Raw genomic sequence first — 22,531 nt, 5'->3', positions numbered from 1 at the left:
GAACCTGAAGTGCTCAGGACTTGGTAGCCTCTTTTGTCCTCTCAATCACTCTATGCGCAAGGTAATTCCCTGCTCAGGCCCAGTGGGCCCCAAGGGGCAAGCACTTGCCCACATTATACAGCTGGATGGGTGCAGTACAAGCACTAGAACTTGGGTCTCCCCAGACAACTCCTTCAGCCCAGTGATGTAGTCCCTAGAATTGACTTGCTTTTTAACTTCCAAGTGTGACATGACACAGAAAAACAGAATCTCCCTCCTAGTTCAGAGTATGATAGGGCAGACCTCCCTCCTCTTTGAGATTCTTAGGTGTTGATTATTCTGGCTCCTAAGGGTAAGGGGTCTGCCTCAGATGATCACAAGTGATCTGAGGTGGGTGGTGGCTTAAAGGCATTACAAACTAGATTGAGGAATATCTAAAGTGCCATCTTGATGGATAACTTCTTTAGGAGCAATTATTAAGCATTCATCCTCACGTGTCAAAGTGCTAAGGGGTTTTGTAGTCAAAAATTAGGCCATTGGTTCCCATGAGTGAATGATCTGAGACAGAGGCAGACAGTTAATAATGATTACTGGCATTTACTGAACATTACTAGGTGCCAGGATCTCTCTTGAATTCTCTGCTTGTATAATCTCATTTAATCCTATGACAGACCCTTGAGGTAGGAGTTTATATTATCCCTGTTTACAGATAGGGGAATGAAAGCACAGAGAGGTTAAGTCACTCACTCAGAGCCCCTTAGGTAGTAACTGGTAGAGTCAGAATTGGAACTGGGACAGTCTGACTCCAGAGCCAAAAATCTCAAGGCCAATGCAGATTCAACTCAGCAAAAATAAACTAAAGGATTAGTTTGTAGGATGATGCACGAGAAGGGAATTTCAAGTTGCACAACGAACTTGAAGTGGGAAAAGACTGGCTTTGGGCAGTGTCCTGGGCTCTAATCCCAGCTTTCCCACTTCTGAACCATGTAGCCTTGGGCTGCTTACCTGACCTCTCAGGTTCCTCCTCCATAGGTGCAGGACAGCAGTACGTATCTCGGGAGGTTCAGCAGAGAATGTGCTAGTGTCATGCCTTGGGTAGGTGTTAATTTCCTTTCTTTTCTGTGCCAGTTGTCAAGGTTAATTCTTGTTTCGGGAAGAAAATGTCCAACCAGCCCTCCAATACCTAGTCTTCTGGACAAGACTTCCTGCCATCACCATTGGTCCCTCTTGGGACTGCCTGGAATTGGAGGAAATACAGGCTGGAGAGAGAGGGGCATTTGGCTTAATGTAGCTGTCAGGCAGCTGTCACCCTCTGACCCTTATTACTTCATTATCTTTTCTTTCTTTTAAAAACAAGGATATTCTCTTGCATAAACACAGTACAATCAACAAATTCAGGAAGCTTAACATTGATACAATACTATTATCTAATAGACAGTCACCAGTTGCTCTAGTAATGTCATTGGAATCTAATCCAGGAGCATGTCTCTACTCCTCTTTAATCTGGAATAATTCCTCAGCCTTTCTTTGTTTCTCATGCACGGAGGTTTTTGAAGAGTGCAGGCCTCTCTCTGGCCCTTTCTGGGCCTTGTCCAGTCTCCCCATTTCCCTCCCAGTCCCCCCAGTCTCATCCCTGAGCAGGGCTGACTTGGGTGAGGTGACTGAGGCACTCTCCTTAGGCACAAAATTTAAGAGGATGCCAAAAAACTCAGTAATCAAGATAAATAACATTTAATGCGATATTTTCAAAAATCAAAATCAGTGCAAAAATTTCATGAAGAGCAAAAATATCAACATTTTCAGTAACAACAGGATAAGTAACAGTGTCATTCCAAGCAATGTTGGAGCCTCAGGCTAAAGGGAAATTGAGTAATACTGATCTGGTCTTTATTTAAAATGATATTTCATTCATCATGGATTTTTTTGCACTAATTTTTATTCCAAAAAATATTACATTAAAATATTATCAATCTCGATCATTGAATTTTTAGATGCCTCTTACATTTTGTGCCCCGATGCCCTGCAGAGTGGGTTTCCTCCCTCCTGTCATCCTGTCCTCAGAACAAGGGAGAGAGAGAGGTGGGGATCCCAGCCAGCCCTGGCCCTGGCCAGAGCAGAGGAGGAGGGAGGGTGGGGGACAGAGGAGGAGGGAGAGGAAGGGTGCAGAGGCCTGGAGCCCTCTAACAGCTTCCAGCTGCTTCCACACCCACCAGACTTCCTGCCTTGGGAGTGGTGTTTGGTTGGTTTTTCCCCCCTCTTTTCTCATCAGATGTGTGATCTGATTAGATCCTTAGATACCCTCATCTCTCCCAGTCTCCCCTGTCTTAACACTGCATAGTTCCCCTTAGTTGAGCCTATTCTGACCCTAGATCTGCCCCTGTTTTCATCCATCCTGGGACCCCTTCTGGGTCTGTCACTTGTGCTGTAGAAAAGCATCCACCCAGTGTGGGGTGAGCACCACGATGCTGGTTCACGTTCCACAGCTCTGGGAGCGGAGCCAGGGCTGAGGGACAGGCGGGCGTGTCAGCCAGGCTGTGGGCAGACCGCGTGTTAACAGGAAAGAGCTCCAGACTGAGGTTAAGAGACTCTGGGTTTAGCCTTGCCTCCCATGTAGGAGGTGGGTTATCTTAGTCAAGACCCTTTACGTCTTTGAGCCTCAGGTTTTATGTTTGTTTGTTTGTTTGTTTTTTGTAAAATGAGAGTGTTAATATTTTTCTGCTTACCTCATAAGACCGTAAAAGAATCAAGTGAGATAATGATGAGAGGGCTTTGTGAACTGTACAGGGTTTTACCTGATATTTTCCCTTCTGTCATAAAACAAATAATTCTTTATTTTTATAAAGGCCACATTCAGGTCTGCCACATTATTTGACCTAAATCCAGGAGAGGAGTCCAGGCTGATTCAAGGCCATGTCCATTCCTGTCTTTAACCAGCAGACTAAAGCGGGTCACTATGAAAAGCTGGAATCCGTGCCCACCCTGCCTTCACTTGCCCACATTCATCACAGTATAAAACATAGTGGGTGAGGCCCAGGAGTAGGTGCTGGGTTTTTTTTTAATGTCTCATATAATATACCTCTATAAGAGGTATAATTGATTTATGATAAACTATTTTAAGGGTAAAATTTGATGCATTTTTTGAAACCATAACTACAATTAAGATAATGCACATATATCCATCACTCCCCAAAGTTTCTTCCTGCCTTTTTGAAATCCCTCTGTCTACCCTATGTCCATGCAACTTCTGATCTGCTTTCTGCCACTATAAATTCGTTTTATGTTTGTAAGGGTTTTGTATAATGGAATCATACAGAATAGATTTTTTATTTGGGGGGAAGGGGTCTGGCTTCTTTCATTCAGCACAATTATTTTGAGCTGCATCCATGTTGTTATGTATATCAATAATTCATTTCTTTTTATTGCTGAGTCATATTCCACTTTATGGATGTAACACATATTGTGTTCACCTATTCATGGACATTTGAGTTTTTTGCAGTTTGGGGCTCTTACAAATGAGCTGCTATGAATATTTTTGTTCAAGTCTTTGTGTGGACATATGCTTACATTTCTTTTAGGTAAATACCTAGGAATCAATGGGTTGTATGTTAAACTGTACAAAAAAGTTTGGCAGTTTCTTAAAAAATTAAACAAAGTGGACGTACCATTTATAGTCTCATCAGCAGGGTATGACTTCCAGGTCATTTACATTTTTGTCAATATTTGGTATGATTAGTCCTAATTTTAGCAGTTCTGGTGGGTGTGTGTAGTGTTATTATGGATTCAATTTGCATTTCCCTAATGACTAATGATGTTGAACATGTTTTCATGTGTTTTATTTGACATAGTATATCCTCTTTGGTGGAGTGTCGGTTTAAATCTTTTGCCCACCTTTTTTTTATTATTGTGTTTGCTGTCTTAATATTTAGTTGTAAGAGTTTTTTATATATTCTGGATGAAAGTTTTATGACACGTTTTGCAAATATTTTCTCCAGTTTATGGCTTACCTTTTTATTTTTGTAACAACATCATTTGAGAAGTAAAGTTTTTTATTTCAATGAAGTTCTATTTCTTTTTCTTTTTGGCTGTGTTGGATCTTCATTTCTGCGCATGGGCTTTCTCTAGTTGCGGTATGCGGGGGTTACTCTTCGTTGCGGTGCACAGGCTTCTCATTGTGGTGGCTTCTCATTGTGGTGGCTTCTCTTGTTGCGGAGCATGGGCTCTAGGTGCATGGGCTTCAGTAGTTGTGGTTCATGGGCTCTACAGAGCCGGCTCAGTAGTTGTGGCGCATGGTCTTAGTTGCTCCACGGCATGTGGGAACTTCCCGGACCAGGGCTTGAACCTGTGTCCCCTGCATTGGCAGGCAGATTCCCAACCACTGCACCACCAGAGAAGTCCCTGAAGTTTGATTTCTTGATATTTTGTTTAAAGTTGGTGCGTTTGTGTCATATTTAAGAAATTTGCCAAACCAAAAATCACTAAGATTTTCTCCTGTGTTTTCTTCTAGAAATCTTATAGTTTAAGCTCTTACATTTTAGGCCTTAGTCCATTTTGAGTTCATTTTTAATGGTAGGGTCAAGGGGTTTTGTTTTTGTTTTTGGTATATGGACCTCTAGTTTTCCAGCACCATGTACTGAAAAGGCTGTCATTCCCACATTGAATTGCCTTTATACCTCTGTGGAAAACCAATTGACCATATATACATGGTCATTTGGTCAATTCCTGGACTCTCTATTCTGTTACATTTATCTGTACATGTATCTTTATGCTGATACCACATTGTCTTGACTACTGTAGATTTATAATCTTGAAGTCAGGTAATCTAAGACTTCTAACTTTATTCTTTATTCTTCTAACCTTATTCTTTTTTTTTTAATTTTTTTGTGGTTATTATAGGTCCTTTTCATTTCTATATGAATTTCAGAATCACTTTGTCAATTTTTACAAAGAACCTATTGAGATTGTATTGACTCTATAGGAAAGTAAGTGGAGAATTGATATTTTAACAATTTCCTTTTCCATACAAACAGTATATTTCTCCTTTTATTTATATTTTATTTAATTTCTCTCGCTAGTGTTTTACAGTTTTCGGTATATAGGTCTTGCACATCTGTTGTCAAATTTATTCCTAAATATTTCATATTTTTTACCCTATTGTAAGTAGTCTTTTTAAAATTTCAATTTTTCATTGTTTGCTGCTAGTATATAGAGATACAACTGATTTTTCTATATTGACTTTTTATCCTGAGCCCCTCTCCCCCTTTAAAACTCAATTTTACAGAGCAGGAACCTGTAAATACTGAGATGCAGGGCTTTTACATGATATGATAAGCATTTAAAAGCATGTAAAAACATCAGCATCTTTCCCCATTTTAAGTTGATAAATCATACTGTAGCAGCCCTGCAGCCAGATGTGAGAGGAGGGAGTGGTATGGTGAACCTGACCCTCCACAGGCAGTGCAGCCCTAGATTTCTGGGGTATTCTTGAGGGTGAATGGAGCAGGTGGGAATGCATGCAGCCCCTTTAAGAGACCAGGGCCAACCAGCCATCAGGCCGCTGGGAAGGCAGCCCAGGAGATAAGATAAGGCCCCCTGGCAGGTTTAAGCCAGGGTCTTGAGCCACAGTGACTGGACTACTGACAAACAGGAACCAGGGGTGATGAGAGGAGGTGCAGCTACTAGACTCAGACTGGCACGAAGTGGAGCAGCCTGACCACCCACTGGGGCCTGAAAGGAGAAGGGGATATTAACTGTGGGTGTGGAGAAAGAGGGCACTTGCATTCTCCTGTATAGCCTATCATGTTTATGATCATGGTTTAAAAACGCTACTAGACTGTACTTCAAGGCTTTCTATGTAGTAAATGTTCCATAAATATGTTTATTAACCTCTATATGCTCCCTCTACTGATATCCTTATGCTGTCATGAGATACTTTGTTATTGGATTTGGAGACTACCTGATTTCTTGCTCAAACTAGAAAAATCCTGGCAAGGACTTACTCTGAAAAGTCTGGAGCTGCTCATTTGCACATATCTGCATAGATTTGCATGTGTCCTACATGTAGATACTTCTATGCTGGATTTAGATTTCCCCAAATCAGATGCCTATTTTTAAAGGGATAAAGAGGTGATTTGACTCTACTCATTCCTGCTCACCTTTCTTCTGCATCCTCCAAAGATGCAAAATTATTTCTGCAACTTTGAAATATAAAGAAGACCACCCGTGACACACAGTTTGTGCAGTTACAAGCAATCCTTTGCCTGTCAAGTTATTTTCCATCTTCATTTCTATTACAATTCCTAGCTCCAAACTCCTGGGTGAGTCAGGGAATTATTAAGGCAAAGAAACCCTGTAGCTAAACAGCCAGGAGCTGAAATTGCTTAGAAGCCTTCCAGGATTGTGCCCTGTACCTAGACAGAGAGGCTAGAGGCACATACATTGACCTGAAGACCACCTTCCCACTGTTTCCTGGCCCAGGGCTAGGGATGCTATGACTACCTTTGTCTGTTCTCCCTCCTCCAGGAATAAATAAAAATATCATCCCCTCCCCCCAATCCTGGCTCCTCTATTGGCCTGCTAGGCAAATATTTCATAATGTGGGCTCATCCAATTGGGCATCATGCCAGAGCCGAGCACCTCAGGTTGCCAGCGTGCTCCAATCAGGCGGGGCAGCCTGGGTGGGACTAGAGGGCTCCTGCTTTCCACATGGGAGGCAGCAGCATTACTCAGGTGGATGGCATCAAGGTGGGACTTGCCACTTTCTCAGAGCTGGGAAGAGGGGACAGGGCTGTCCATCAGCCAACTGGAGGCAACCAGCACTGAAGGGGTTAAGGCCAGTCAGCATGTGTGGCTGTTAATGATTGCTACCCACCAGGGACCTGGTGAGTGTTAAAGGAGAACCTTTTCCCTATTCCTGAGTGTGAAAGGAGTCAGGGCGAGAGCAGAGGGGACCACAGAGAAGAGCCGGTGAGTGAGTGGTTATCTGTCTGCTGTATATTTGTCTGGGTGGCTCTGGAGCAGGTAAGAGAGCACCAATATTCCCATTCCATCAGCTAGAGTGGGCTTTTGTTACAACCGGATACAAATTCTCAGCTTGGGGCCAGATTTCGGTATCATTCCTATTTATTGGAAGAAAATCTTTAGGGTTGTCTTAGTCTAAGGGGTGTGAACTACTTGGCACAGAAGCCGGAAATACACATCATTGTCTGTCCTGGCGCAGAGACAATGGTTTGGTGTGGCCACCTTGCACACAAAGCTGGAGCCCTGCTCTTCCCCTCTCCCTGAGCCATTGTCTCCGGAGAGGGGCTCAGGAGCCCTGGTCAGAAGCACCATCCGCCTCTTCACAGCCGTTTGCTGGGACCAGCCCGGAAGGAAGGCAGGGAGGGCACAGCCAAAGGAGATGGGCATAGCTGTGCCTTGCCTTTTATTCTTTTTACTTCAAGTCAGGTGTGGAGAGGTGGGAGGCAGGATGCAAGGGGTGGGGGTGGAGCAGAGAGTTGGCGGGGACTCAACGTGTTAGAAGATAAAGTTTGTCATTTGGGAGCAAAACAAATCCAGGAAGAGAGAGAACCGGTCTTTTCGGTTTAGATGTCTGTTGTCCCCTTGCCCCCAGCTGCCCATTCAGGACCCTCATTCCCTCCAAATATTGGGCCTCTTTGACCCAGGCACCTTCTCATGACAAGTCAGACTTGTGCAGGGAACATGGACAAGAGTTTCTTGGCTTCGTTGGAGGAGGTGCTAAGACGGAATTTTCTCAGCTGATTCTGTGTATGTGTGTGTGTGTGTGTGTGTTTGTACGTACTCATGCGTGCACAAATAAATGAAAGCCTGATTTGTCTCCAAAGCAGAAATGTTGACTTTACCCCCTCTTAGCCAGGAGCCCTTTTGTCCCCCTCCCTCTTTCTCGGGAGGAAAAAGGTTCGATGACAGAATGATAATGGCAGGCGGCCCTGGAGGGTCTGTTGGGTAGGAACAGAGTGCGCCCTGTGCCAGTCTTGAAGGCAGGTTTGAGAGATAAGGCAAACCCAACCCCCGTGGCTTTCAGCTGTGGTGCTTCCTCCGGCTAAGCTGCCCACAGGCAGACAGAAACCAGGCACGGTAAGGGGGAGGTGCCAGCCACCAGACCCAGTGGGACAGGAGCAAATGCAGCCAAGCTTCTGGGCGTGTGAGCCAACAAAGAGGGGGAAGTCGGGACTGGGGGAGGAGCCGGGCCACTTTCCGTGTTCTGCCTTGTACCAAGAGTTAGCTACACATAAGACTAGCCACCCTCTGTCCTCACACTCCCAGGAGAAGCGGCCCAGAGGAATCGGTATTCCCGGACAGGGAGGGCTTCGTGGGCATACAACCTGCGCAGTTGCCCTGTGTCCTCAGAAGGGTTTGGTTTAATGCTCTTCTGTCGCCATCCTGAACTTCTTAATTTTTGAGCAAGGAGCCCTGCGTTTTTATTTTGCTCTGGACCCTGCGAAATATATAGCCGGCGCTATTCCCAGGCCAGCCACAAGGGGCAGCAGCAGGATGGTGTTCCTATGCTCCAACAGGCATAGGCAGACTCACCTGTTAATCAGGTGTCACTTACCAAGACTGGCTTCTGTCCTGACCGGGACCAGTACAGCATCCCTTTCCCTTTCTTCCTCTCTACTCTCCTCCCAAAGCGTCTGTTTCTTCTTGTCTTAGCAACCCTGCCTAGTCTTCCTTCAAGGCTACTGCATGGCAGGGGGACAGGGGAGGGGCCAGCAGTGTCCCTTACCTGATTTCCACCCCCCCCCCACTTTCCTTTTCTCCCCAAGTTCTTCTTTCCCTTACCTGGGCTCCAGGCAGGGTCTAGGTCTGGGAGTGCCTCTTCCATTCCTCTGAGATCGTCTCCCCTTCCCTCTCTAAGCCACAGTTATCAATGGACACACTCTGGCACCTATTTCATGTGCTATTTGTTTAGGAACAAATTGGACCCCTGTGATTACCACAGGCTCCTGGCTGGGTGGGGGCCAGGATGGGGACAGGGGAAGTGCAAGGGAAGGAAGACTCCTGAGCCTGCTGTCCTCGGTGGCAGTTCCTCTTCACCTCTCTTCCGCTCTGTGCTGGCTCCTCCCACTGTGGACCGCAGGACCCTGCAGACCACGCAGCCGACCTGTCTGCTCTTCCTCCCTCCAGCCTCACCAGAAGTTGGCCAATCCAAGAAGGAAAATGAGGCAGGAAGGAGGGACAGTTCCTTGTTCTTTCCCCTTTTCCAACCTCCATGATCCTCTCTGTAACCTTTCCCAGTTGCCTCCCCCAGGGCCTGCCCCCAGTAGGGCTGTTAGTAACAATATTTTCAAGCCCTGGAGGGGAGTCTTAATGCATATATTTTAAAATGATGTATTATCCAAATTAATTTTGATTGGACTTTGGAATGTATCATTTGATTTTAGATTTTTAACTTTTTTGTTATTGTTGTTGGTAGCAGATTTCCTTTTTGTTTGTTTGTTTGTTTAGCTGAGGACTGTAAAAGAACTTGCATTTCCTGAGGACACTGAGCACATATCAGCTGGCAGAAGGACAGACTATTTTGGAGTTATGTGTTTTATAGAGTCCAAAAATATTAGAACTGGAAGGCGGCTTAGAGAACACCTAGCCCAGTGCTGTCCGATAGAATACTCCACAATGGTGGAACATGCTACAACTGTCCTGTCCAGTTTGGTGGCCTCTAGCCATGGTGGCTCTTGAGCTGTGGCTAGCGTGACGAAGAAACTGAAATTTTAATTTTATTTAGTTTTAATTAATGAAAATGTAAATAGCCACATATGACTAGCAGCTACTAAATTAGATGGAATTGTACTCCTTGTTTTATTTCATTCCTTTATCTTATAAATGATTATGACATCAGCCACTGACTGAGCAACTGTTAGATGCCAAGTGTTCTCCTAGGTGCTTTAAATATGTGATATTGTTTAATCCTCCCAGCAATGTGGTATCATTCCATGTTACAGGTGGGGAAACTGAGGCCCAGAAAAGTAAAGAGGTCAGTACTGCTCAGCCACAGCCATGCGCCAGCCATTCTTTGTTTTCATGTTACAGCTCTCTTCAAAAGTTCTCCTAGGGCTTCCCTGGTGGCGCAGTGGTTGAGAATCCGCCTGCCAATGCAGGGGACACGGGTTCGAGCCCTGGTCTGGGAAGATCCCACATGCCACGGAGCAACTGGGCCCGTGAGCCACAATCACTGAGCCTGCGCGTCTGGAGCCTGTGCTCCGCAACAAGAGAGGCCGCGATAGCGAGAGGCCCGCGCACCGCGATGAAGAGTGGCCCCCGCTTGCCACAACTAGAGAAAGCCCTCACACAGAAACGAAGACCCAACACAGCTATAAATAAATAAGTAAAATTAAAAAAAAAAAATTTAAAAAAAGAATCAGAGCCTCTGTCCAAAGTGGCCCTGAATGATAAAAAAAAAAAAAAAAGTTCTCCTAGTCCTTTCCCTTCCAGGTCTCACTTTCCCTCTCTGGGATGTCAGGGGAGCTCACAATGATTTTTCTCAGCACACAGAGGTGGAGACAACAACGTCTCTCTCCAGACACAGTCATTTCCTGGCTGGTTGCACTGGTGGCCCTTGTCCCCAAGCTCCTTTTGGATCTTTTCTACAGCAGACAGCAATCTGGGGAGATTCCTCTGCCCTTCGAGCCCTTAGCAAGCTCCCTGAGTACATGGGAAGTTCCAGATTCCTCACTCCCTGCAGAAGGAGGCGTTCAAAATTTCCCACAATCCATCTGCATCCCTGCTCACCCGTTACTCCCAATCTAGGAGAGACAAGAAGCTGAGCCCTCCCAGGGGGCAGGTGAGAAGCAGTGCTCACACTAGACCTTTGCTGCCATCCCACCTGCCTTTGCATCCACACCCCATGCAGCCCTCTGAGGTGGGGGCCTCCTTCTCCCAAAGCAGTCACCAAGGCTCCTGCCCTCCTGCTCCCATTGATTTATTGCTCTCTTCTCCCCCAGACAAAGCCTCTGCTCAGTAGACTCTTATCAGAGTCCGGCTGGCCAGTAGGAAGTGAGAGGGGAGAGGAGGGGCCGTGGAGCAGATGGAACCCACCCATTGGATTCCCTTGTGAGAGGATTCAAGGCTGAGCTCTCCTGCCTCGCACTAGCAATTCAACATCCCAGAGCAGAACAGCACATGTTCCCTCCTCCCACTGTGGTCAGACCACTGGCCTGCCTCTAAGCCACTCCACCAGACAGCCATTCAGTTCCTGGGTGTGAGGTGCCGGCCAGGCACAGTGACACAGAAGGTCCAGGTTGTAAGCAGTTTGTGTGTGCTGCCCCTCCACACCTCTGCACCCAGGCAGGTGTGGTCGGACTAACATTTCTGGGTACCTCCCACCCTACATCTCACACAGTGCCCAGACCTGTAGCCCATGGGGGTTAGCAGCAAGAGGGTTTGTGACTTTCACCCCTGTGTTCTTGCAGCAGGCCTTGTGGAGCTGTAGTCTCCCCCCTGAATCATGAGGCTCTCTTCTCTCCTGGAGATGAGGAGCTCAGGTTGGAGAAGCAGCAGGGACTGGGGACAACCAAGGAGACAGGAACTTTGTCTTGTCTCTCTTGTCGCTAGAGCTGGGGCAGTGAATCTCGGCTCCCCTGCTTCTGGGACGGGCTTTGCCTTCCTCCCAGTGCAAGGGCCAGAGACCACATGAGTTTAATGTTTTCCCTGTGTTTACCCCTTCAGAGCAGCACCACCTTTCTTCCTCTGCTGTCTAGTCTGGTAGGGAATGTGTGTTGTTTTCTAAACAGGTCACCACTTATTACTACTGTTTCATTCTTAAAACGAGGAAACTGAGGCATGGAAGAGCTTGACGCCCGCAGATTGCTGGATTGGGAACCAAGAAAGCATTTGTAGCTTTTGAGGGTGTGGAAGGAGGGACACCAGCCCAGCTGCATTACTCTCCAAACACTTACTTTGTACAATTCGTTCCCTTGGGGTGGGTGGGGTGACTGCTCTCTGTGGGACACCAGGACCAAATCTGCTGAGCTAGGAATGAGGAAGGCTGGTTCCAGTGACCTTCCATAGGCCTAGAAACAGACAGCTGGGCTTCCTCAGTCTCTGAAGGGTAGGGGTTTGGGATTTGGCTCAGAGCTTGGCGGGGGTGGGTGGTGTGTGGCGGGGGGGGGGGGTGGTAATTAATTATTGCTCTGCCCGTTACCTCTTGGGCCTCTTTCCAGTTGCTGACTGTCAGGAGAAAGCAGCTTGGAGGCTGAGGGGAGGGGACTGGAGCCCTTTTCCCTCTGCTTCTATCTGGCTTAGATGGGGGCCACTCAGGGGAAGGATGAGAGAAGGAAAATGTGGAGCTGGAGCCGTAGAGAGCTCCCGTTTCTCCTTTCATTTCCTTTTCCCCTTAGCAGGGACAACACAGAGGCACAGGACGAGGAGCATGAGGACCCCCAGGGAGCTGGGTTGCCCCAGTTTTCCAAGTTGGGTCAGGGTGTGAGGGGGGAAATGCCTCCCGACCTGCCTGAGATGACTTCTGTGCCCAGAATCACAGTTCTTAATACCTGGAAGGGCCGTCGGTGTTCAGATAGTTAAGGAATGGTCATCCCAGCAATGACACTCAGTAATTTATCAACCAGAAAGGACACTGGCCTGGAATCCTGGAGGGCCCCAAGGTGTCTCTGGATCACATAGAGGAGGGGAGGGCCAGTTATTAAAATATTGAAATTCTTCCTTATTGGAAGAGTAGCCCTTTACCAACCAATATGGAAGAACTTCAGCATTTTAATAACTGGCATGGTTATGCCGAATATCCACCCTGTTTATCTTTATTTTTCAGAAGACAAATGGAGTTCCATAATGTAAAATAATTAGTTTGAAGATAAGATAATCCAAGTTGGGGTAGAAGATCAGCATGAAGATTCCCCACGAACTTCCCCTGAGTGATATTTGTACTCTCCCCCTCACCAGACACACACACACACGCATAAACACACATGCACGCACTCACATACACACAATGAAGCGTTACCCTGACTAAAGAGTACACAAGGCCCTCATACCCTTACCTGCAGTTGTAAGCTTGAATGTCCAGGCTCAGGCGATTATATAGTGAGAGACTAGAGAAGGACATCCACATAGGATGGAAGGGAGGAAGCCTGGATCTGGATCCCTGATTTGTAATTTCCATCCCTTGGCTACTGAGCCAGCTTTTCTGCTTTCTACCTGAGGTAGGGGCCAAACTCAGGTGAAATTCCCCCAGTGTTCCATGATTGGTCATAGCAGGGGAGGAAAAGGTGTTTTGACCCTTTGGGGCAGGGAAGGGGCTGTGAGGACAGGCAGAGTTTAGCAGGAAAGAGAGCAGCCTGAGCCTTATCTCCTAGGCACTCAGCCCAGTAGCCAGCATTTTTGGATGTTCCAAGCTTACTTGGAGAAGACACTCTAATCTTGCCAGTTTGGAAATGACTGTGGCACAAGAGGAGGGCTGGAGCGAGGGCTGGAGTGAGGGCAGGGAGGAGAGAAGAGAGTAAATGCAAGTACAGGGCTGACAGCTGTGTTCCTAGAGCCTGCAGGACTGGTATTTTGATCTGTTGGCAGCATTTGGAAAAAAGACAGTGTCAGATAGAGGGGCCTTTCCCGCTTGCAAATACCTAGAGGTGCCACCAGGGCCGACCCCTTTCGGCCTCCTCTTTGTGTGGCTGCAGAGGGATTTGGGTGGGGAGAACTTGGCTAGGAAGTGTATTTTTTCCCAGGAATGACGGGGGTTGGTGGGAGTCTCAGGAATCAGGCACATCAGGATTGTTGAGAATGTAAACCAAGTTGGTTTTTCATTGGGAGAGAAAGGTAGAACACATAAAGCTCCTTGAAAATGATGATGAGATCCAGAGGGGAGGTGGAGAGCAGGAGCCAGAAGTCTCCCCCCCTTCGCCTCCTTTGTCGGCTGCAGAAATCCTCCCTGGTGTGTGGACAGTCTGAGCTTGGAATTTGCTAGCTGCGGGAGAAGGAAGTGGGAGGGACGGGCCATAGCAGCCCTCCTTCCCACTCGCCTCACAGTCCTCTCTCCATCTAATGAGCATTAATGCCAGAAGCCAAAGCCTCGTCTGGATGGGAAAGCCTGGAGGGGCTAATTCTCAGGAGCTCTGGGGACTCCGCAGCTTGGTGTCCTGCAGATAACCAAGAGGGGCCCAGGGTGGAAGGAGTTGAATGTATCTCTGTAGTCATTCTGTATTTATCACGGAGGGACCTCTGGGTGTCCATCCTGAGTGTGTGGTGCGTGCGTGTGCACACACGTGTGGACATGCATGCCTGCAAAGAGTCACGAAGACCCGGGTTGATTTTGCTGCTTTTGACTGCGTAGTGCCAGGTGTCACTCCAGATAGATACCGATTCTTGGGGAGGATGTTTGGAGATGAATCAGTACACAGTTACCTTCGTAGTGAGGCTGTCACTAGCGCCTGCAGTTAGAGGCTGCAGGTGTCTGTAGAACTGTAGAAAAGCCCAAACTAGATGGAGGACAAATGCTTGGAAAATGGAGAGGATCTACCTCTTTTCTTTGTAATTTATTGGTTTTGGCACTTCTGGAATGCCAGTCCCCGCATTCCCAGCCCCTGCTCCATCCACTGCCGTCTTAAGCCTGAGACTGTGTGTTTTTCATTTTCTAGCTCCAGTACCTAGCATATTTCTTGATTTGTTTTTTTTTAAATATTTATTTATTTATTTATTTATTTATTTATTTATTTATTTATTTATTTATCTGGTTGAGCTGGGTCTTAGTTGCGGCAGGCCTTAGTTGTGGCAGGTGGGCTCCTTAGTTGCGGCATGTGAACTCTTAGTTGCAGCATGCATGTAGGATCTAGTTCCCTAACCCAGGTCACCTGCATTGGGAGTGTGGAGTTTTACCGACTGCTCCACCAGGGAAGTCCCTCTTGATTTGCTTTTAAGCAGAATAATCATAGCCATTATCTCTTGTGCATAAAATATTTCACATTTTGAAAGTTTCCAGTTATTGTTTCATAGAATTAGAAAGTACCTGATTTGCATGTGAGAAAACTAAGGGCCAAAGAAGTCAAGTCACCCTCATGTTGGACCTTGGACTGAAAGCCTGGTGTTGCCAATTCTCTTCTCACTGACGGCACTGCCATTGGGGCCACCTTCGTAGGTACCATGGATAGGGGAACACCTAGTGGGCAACTCGGGAGTTTAGGGATGCTCCAGCCTTCATAGCAAAATCTCCTTTATTGCTTGAGATTCCCCCTTCCCTTGGGTGGAATTCAAGAAGTCCATTTGGAGATGGATTCATAACCATTTGTTCTTGAGAAATGGAGGCCTTTGACATCCCAAAAGAAAGGGAAGAGGAGAGAAAAAAAAAACAACTGATTACCTGTCCCTGTTTCTCTTTTTTAATGTTCCGTACCTGGTAAGTTCTTCCTGGTGTCTAACCTAATGAAAACCTGTCATCTGTGAAGTTTAGTGGCAAAGGAAAAAAACTCCAGCCAGGCATTCTGTGTGCTCACTTAATCCTGAGGATTTCAGAGCTCTCAACAAGCAGGGGAAACCCTTGAGCCTTCCTTCCTCCTCCTGTGCTATCTTCAGTGGGCATGGGAGAAGTAATTTAACTTGCAATTTAAGCAAAGGCTGTGGGAGGCCCCTGAGCTCAAATTGAAGGGAAAAGGGATATTTTTGCCTTCTAGAGGAAGAAAACTCATTTCCCAAAGCACCTCCACCCCTCCTCCTCTGCAGATGAGCTTAATTTTCTTCCCCTCCTAATGAAGATGGATCAAAGCCAAGCTATATATTCAAGGGGGAGCCAGGCAGGGGAGCTAAGTGAAGGGGTGAGGGGACGGAAACAGAGCTGCTCTCATGGAGAGGAAGTAATTAATTTTAAGAGAGAGCAAAGATAGGGAAGCCCTTGGTAATAGAATGTCAAACTCCAAATGCAGGTGGCTAAAAATTAAATCAGAGCATATGGAGTTTCTTTTGTTCATTCATTCACTTATTCATTCAACAAATATTTATTGGGTACCTACTGTGCACAGACAGAGACCCCAAGCAGGCATCAGGAGAGGGCCCAGCTCTCCATAACCACAGCAGGGCTCCAGTAACTGGATTAGGGATAGGGAGAGGTGGGATCTGGAAAGTGAAGCCACTTGTCATCAGGATAAAGCATTTGCAGAAGTACCACTAAATGGCTGAATATATTGACCTTTTGGATTTAGGATTAGTTGCTTAAATATCAGCAGCTGTTGACCCCAGCTATATCCACCCAGCTTGTCTCATCACAGGTTAAATAATTATGTTGTCCTTTTCCATTCACTGATTGCTTTGTTCTCTGACCGAGTTTTGTCCTCAATCCAAAAAATTAGATTAGCTCCTCCCTTTCAGTGTCTGTTGACATCACATAATTGCCATAACAACAGACTATGATGTCAACAGAATGCCTGGTGCTGCTGAAAGGAACCACATTGGTCAGAAAGGATTCTGTCATCCAAAGATAAAAATGGAATGATATCAAAAGCCAGAGGAACTGAAATTTGATATCAAAAAAGAACATCTCAGCAGTATAAGATAACAGTGGGTCTGGAGCTTCCTTTCCTGGAACCCTTCACAAACAAACAAGGCACTTACTGAGACTGATTGGAGAGCAGGCTTGCCTGGAGGCAAGGGCTTGGAAGAGATGACCTTCAGAAGCCCCTTGCATGGAGGGCCCTAAGACACAGAGGACATTAGGAAAAGGGGAGATGTGACCATCTTCGATCTCTGGAGAGTTCAGAGTAGCTAACAACGATGCAAACCTCCCTGCCCCAAGCAGATCTGACAGTTTCCAGCTGGAATTTATTATATTGCATCTGGGCAGATTTACAAAAATAAACACATGGTGACCCCCTCTGAGCCTCATTTGCTACCCTCCTCCTCATAAGATTTGGGAAGAAGCTTTTCTTCCATTTCACCCAAGCAAAGAAGCCAGTGCTCGCCACCAGCTCTGGCTCCATGACACCCACGCCCATGTGCTTCACTTGCTCCCTCATCTGCTGGGCCGCCCCAAGCGCAGGGCAAGCAACCTGGGTCTGTGTCTAAAGGGAGTGTGTAGGGGGATGCTGCAGACAAGCTTCGTGTTCATTCTGCTCCTGTCCGTACCGAAGGCTGGGCAGGCTGGGAGGAGAGAGAGCTTCCCGGCTTCGGCAGCAACAACAATAGCAGCACGTGAATCTGGAGCCTCATTTAACCCTTGTGCCCACTGGGTCGGAAGGGTCTCTCTGAAGCAAGTGGATTTCAGCCCAAGGGCCTGCGTTCTGGGCTAGGAGTTGGGGAGGCAGGGAGGGCTGTCTTCCTGCAGGCTGGGCTGGCATGGGTTTCTGCCGTGCAGATGGGAATGCAGCCCCAGACTCCTCCGTCCGCCCAGCTACTCTGCGTCCTTAGCTCGGCGAGGTCAGACTACCTGGAAGTTGTACACCTGCTCCCTGTACTCCGTCTCTCCATTTTTGCATTTTCTCCTTGGGCACCTGAACTGAGAAGATGTCATCCCCTGCTCACTTATTCTGCCTCTGGCACTCTGCCGGGCAGTGTTCTGTCTGAATGCTGGGAAGCTGCAGACCCTCTAGGGCACCTGGGCACCCCTACCACCACCCAGGGAGAGGCCCTCCCCCTTCCTGGTGCTGGAGCCAGGAGGAGGGGAACGAGCAGCGCCTGCCGCTGCCACGTGCGCCTGGAGCTCAGCCACGGCCCTGCGAGCCGGACCGGAGGACTTACTTCTCAGAGGGATGGTACGAGCAGGGTGGCTGGTGGGTCCTCTGAGGCTGCCAAACAGGGGACAAAGCTGCCAAAAAGATGTTGAAGTTTCGAGCTGATCGACGGGTCAGGTAGGGATTTCTTCAGTGGACTGTGAACCAAGTGAAGTGAGAGCTGAGTTGGCAGGTCACTGGATCCGGGGACGTCAGAGCGAGGGGCCTGCCCGATGTGACCTGGAGAAGGGAGAGTAGTTAGGTCAATGGTTGCTGCATTGCAGTGCTTGTGAAGGGGAAGCTGTTTTGAAATTGGTAGCGCCGGGATGGAGCAAGGACGTCATTTGTAGGGGTTGCTGGGTAGGAGAGTCTGGGGCAGGAAGAAATTTGGTGTCCTCTGAAAGACTGGTACCAGCTGACAGCAGACTGTGAGTGTGCCTCTGTGTGTGTCTGTCTCTCCGTCCATCTATCCATCAGTGCCTGCAGGAGAGGTTCCAGCAGAGTTAGCACAGGGAACGTGTACAGCAGAATGGGCCGAAGGGGACGGAATGGGTGGAGGGGTGTCAGGGGGGCAGGTGATCTGTGCCACTGGGAAACAGCAGAGACCTTGGTGCCTCAAGGATCTTAGCTGTCACAGACTGCCTGCCCCCACCCCTAGATGAGGCAGAGCCAGGGATGAGGGTGACTGGAAACAGCTACTGTTCCTTGCAAAGATCCCCTGTGGTTAAGTTGAGGAGAGCATCCTTACTGGACCTGGGAAGAAGGGAGGAGTAGAGTTTGAGAAGCAGGGAGCAGGTTATCAATGTGCTAGAGTTAGAACCCAGGCCGAATAGACACTGGCCAGATTTAGGGTCCTGGCTGCAAAACCAGATTTCCACAGAGGCTGTGGCCACTGCCCACTGGGCTTCTAACTTCCACATGTTTTTGGATTCGATCTGAACATGACTGGTTTGGAAGCTGAAAAAAATACCCTCTGATATGATCTTTAGCTTCAGCAGACATCTTAAGGGCTGGGAAGCATCCTCGGCTATGGAAAGGTGCTCTCCAAAAGGTTATTTTACTTCTCTCATGCAGCTGAAGGGACCACGCTGAGGTCTGTTTTCCCCTGGTGCTAGCTAACCTGCCACTTGCCAAGCAGAGCGCTGACCCTTTGCTGTGGGAGTGCGTGGTGGCCTGGTATTAAGACCCACAAGCCGCCGTGCAGCCTTGGTAGGCTCTGTGCAGGCATCAGCTTCTGGGGGTGGACTGAGCATGCTCTGGGCTCTCACAGTATCTCCCAAGAGGGGTAGGTGAAGAGGACCTTAAAATTGTTCCAGCCCCCCACTGGCTGCACGCTTGAGTCTCCCACAGCTTTCTTGCCAGGTGGCCCTCTGCTTGCAGAATCCATCTCAAACTGCTGCCATTTATGGCTTAGACCCTCTGCACCAGCCCCTCCCTAAGCTCTGTCTGCTGCCCTTTCTCCCTTACCTCCCTGCAGAGCCACCGGGAGCTAGCCTGGCAGCCAGCCAGCCAGAAGAGCCACAACTCCCAAGGGAGCCTCCCATCTGCTGCTGCACAGACCCCGGCCCTGGCCCATGTTCGCCCCTGCTTCCTGGCAGGCTGTCTGCACTACCCTCCCTGGCCACAGCATCCCTTAATTAGATCTGACTGAGAGCCAGCACTCACCTCAATGCTGGACAGCTCCTGAGGTGTCGGCTAGTCAGGTAGCCCCTAGACGGGGAGGCCCTGGACTTGGGGTGTGAGTGGGGCCCAGCCCAAGCTCAAGGATGGAATTTCTGGATGTCTCATTTCATTTGAAGAAAGAGATAGAGCAGGAGAGGAAGGAGTCCAAGGTTGCAAGAGAATTCTTTTAGCAAATAATGAGTGAGCGGTTTTTATGTGGAGCCCTGGCAGGAGTTGTCCCTGGGAGGGAACCAGCCAAACACCAAGTCTTGACTATTGGGGCCCCTCCCCGCCCCCCACATACATGCCCAGGATGGCCACTGAAAGGGTTAAGTGGGGTTTCTTTCCAGCCTGGGGATCTCTAGTAAGTAATTAACACTGTCAGAAAGACATCTTCCCACCCCCCTCCCCTCCCCTCCCCTTCCCTCTCCTCCCCTCCCTTTCCCTCCCCTCCCCTCCCCAAACGACCTTCTACAGCCCAGCCCTCTGTCTTGCTGCTTACGGTCCCACTGGAGGACAGAGCAACAAGCTCCTGTGTGGTCACCATCCCTGTCACTGCCGAGGGCCTGTCCACCCTATAGCCTGTGTCTCTGCCTTCTTCGTCTTGACCACAGCTTCTCTCTCTCTCTTTTGCCTCCACAGCCATAATGAAAGACGGAACACATTTCTACACCCACTGACCGGCCAGGTCCCAGAGGAAAACAAAAAGTTTGACTTGAAAATGTACGTTTACCCCTTACTTGCTGTTTGGCCTTTCCATCCTTAACCACCATCATCCCGCTGCCTCTGCGTAGCTAGGAAGAGGAAGGGAGTGGGGGTCAGAAAGGAGAGCGGGAGAGGTTTCGGGTCGCTCACCTCAGTTCTGAGGACTGGAAACTTCTGAGACCCATCTGGCTTGATACCCTCAACCACTTTTTTCTGGAATCTTGCAGGTCCCAGGTTGGTGTATCCCATGGGCTGAGCTAAAGGAGTGAGACATGTCTGAGGCTGGCATATTAATCACCCGGGGCCTCTGAGGAGAGTAGTGAGGGAATCTGCTATGACCACGAGAGCCAAATGCTAGTTCCTCTGGTCTTGGCTCAGTAAATGAAAGGAAAAAAAGATAATTAAATGACTCTCATAGTCCAAGTTCCAGAGTCCTAGGGTCTAGGTTTTTAAGATAAATTTGCAGGAAAAAAAGAGGAGACTGTCCAGGGTTACTGGTATATAATCTTGGAAAAGCAGCGGGAGCCGCTGAGAGGACCCCTTGGGAGCGCTGAGGGGACCTAATTTGTGCTGAATGCTGGAACAGTGAATGCAGGGTTGGGAAAAGGGATGGGTGGCACCCATTGTTTCCTGGTCTCACTAGTCACTTCTTTTTTGGTCAACCTGAAATCAGATCGACCTTGGACATGTCCAATAAAGCAGGTGGGAAACGCCCAACTACCACCAACAGTGACCTATCCAACAACAACATGGTGTCCGAGGTCCCTCCAGAGCGGCCCAGTGTCCGGGTAAGTCCGGTCCCCCACGCAAGCTGTTGGGGAGGAATCCTAGGAAACGTATTAGGCTGCTTACTTTTCTCTGCAGGTTCCAAAGAGCAGGTGACGTGATGCAGGAAGTGGAGAGTGGGGAGGAAAGAGGGCTCAGACCAGAACCATACAGAAGACCAAAATCTAGACCAGGGGTTCTCAACCTTAGCACTATTAGCATTGGGGGCTGGATAATTCCTTGTGGTGTGGGACCATTCTTTCTCTGTAGTATGTTGAGCAGCAGCCCTGGCCTCTACCCACTAGATGCCAGTAGCCCCCACCCTGTGACAACCAAAAATGTCTCCAGACATTGTCAAATGCCCCCTGTGGGACGAAATTGCCCCACCCTCACTGAGAACCACTGATCTAGGGGGACAGCGAAAGAAGAATAACTCATGAAGGACATGGCAATTGGGCGCTCAGAAAGGGAGGAGGAAGGAAAAGACTGTCAGGGGGAAGAAGTAATCAGAGAAGAATGTTGCAAAGAGGTCCAGTAAGATAAGGGCTAAAAGTATCCATGGGGTTTAGCAACATCGTGGTAATTGGAGACCCTGATAAGAGCAGTTCAGTGGTGTGAGGAGGGCAGAAGACAAAGACAAGCTGGAGAGGGCTTAAGAGGAGATGGGAGGGCAGATACAGGACACTGAAAAGTAGAAAACTGCTCTTCTAAGAAACTAGATAGTAAATGGTAGTGTAGTCATACAATGGAGGACTCTCCAAAAATTAAAAATGGACTGGAGCGAGATGTATAACAAGGATAAATCTTAAAAACATAATGCTGAGGAAAAAGCAAGTTGTAGGATATGAAAAATATGGTATCATTTATGTAAAATGTACAAACATGAAAAGTAATTCAGCGTTTTTATAGATAAGCTTGCAGTACAAGCATATAACCATGGACAGGCATACTAATTTGTGGTCAGTGGTCACCTCTAGGGAGGAAGAAAAGGTAATGAGATTGGGGAGGGACTCAAAGGGAGTTTCAGCTCTATTTGTCATGTTTTATTAGGGAAAGAAAACAACATGCAGTGGTGACTTAGTCCCTACTTTTCTGAAATGTTTGAAATATTTCAAAAAAAAATTTTTTAAAGAAACTTGACCATGAAAGGAAATGAGGGGTGGAGGGTGGCAGCTAGGAGATATGTAAGATGCAGGGAGGTTTTCTTTGTTCACTTTGTTTCGTTTCAAGGTGTTAAGGGCAGGAGGGGAATGACCCAGTAGGTAGTTTCAGGAAAAAGGGCATAGCCAATGAGTCACGTTTGTGTAGAGACAGGAGTCAGGTGCCAATTTGCTGTCAGCCTGGATAGGGGAGGGGCCCTCTTCCTGAGGCTGCATAAGAAAGGTATGTGAAACATGGCAGTGGGGCTAGGAAGTTCGAGACACTCCCACCTGATGTTTTCAACTTTTGCAGGGAAGTAGGAGGTAGGGTTTTCTGCTGAGAAGAGTGGGGTAGATAGAGAGGCGTTGGGGGGCGGGGGGCTTCAGAATAAGCCCAAGGGTCAGTGGTCAACAAGGAACATTTGGAATATTGCCCAATAATACTGAAGGGTCATCTGAGGTCGTAGACTGAATCTGTGTGGCTCTGATCCACAGGTGTGTGTGGTTTTTCTCCAGCAATGCTATGGCCTGGCAGATGGGTGCATTGACCTAAGGTTGAGGGTTGCTGGGAAGCTGTGGCAGAAAGATAAGGAGGCTAGAGTATTACTGTGGGGTTGGCAG

General features: G+C 47.9%; 1 protein-coding gene across 5 annotated transcripts in view; it reads left to right on the top strand.

The window, feature by feature from the left end:
- The window catches only part of PLEKHA6 (pleckstrin homology domain containing A6), a 136,317-nt gene that overhangs the window by 75,399 nt on the left and 38,387 nt on the right, over positions 1-22,531 (top strand). For all 5 annotated transcript variants that reach the window (XM_007166154.3, XM_007166153.3, XM_007166164.3 and 2 more), the window contains exons 4-5: positions 19,944-20,024; positions 20,680-20,794. In XM_007166154.3, the coding sequence (XP_007166216.1) occupies positions 19,944-20,024; positions 20,680-20,794 (196 nt within the window). The remainder of the gene's footprint in view (positions 1-19,943; positions 20,025-20,679; positions 20,795-22,531) is intronic.

This window comes from Balaenoptera acutorostrata, chromosome 1 (assembly GCF_949987535.1).
Source record: "Balaenoptera acutorostrata chromosome 1, mBalAcu1.1, whole genome shotgun sequence".
Classification (NCBI taxonomy): Eukaryota; Metazoa; Chordata; class Mammalia; order Artiodactyla; family Balaenopteridae; genus Balaenoptera; species Balaenoptera acutorostrata.
This window is presented reverse-complemented; position numbering and strand designations above follow the sequence as displayed.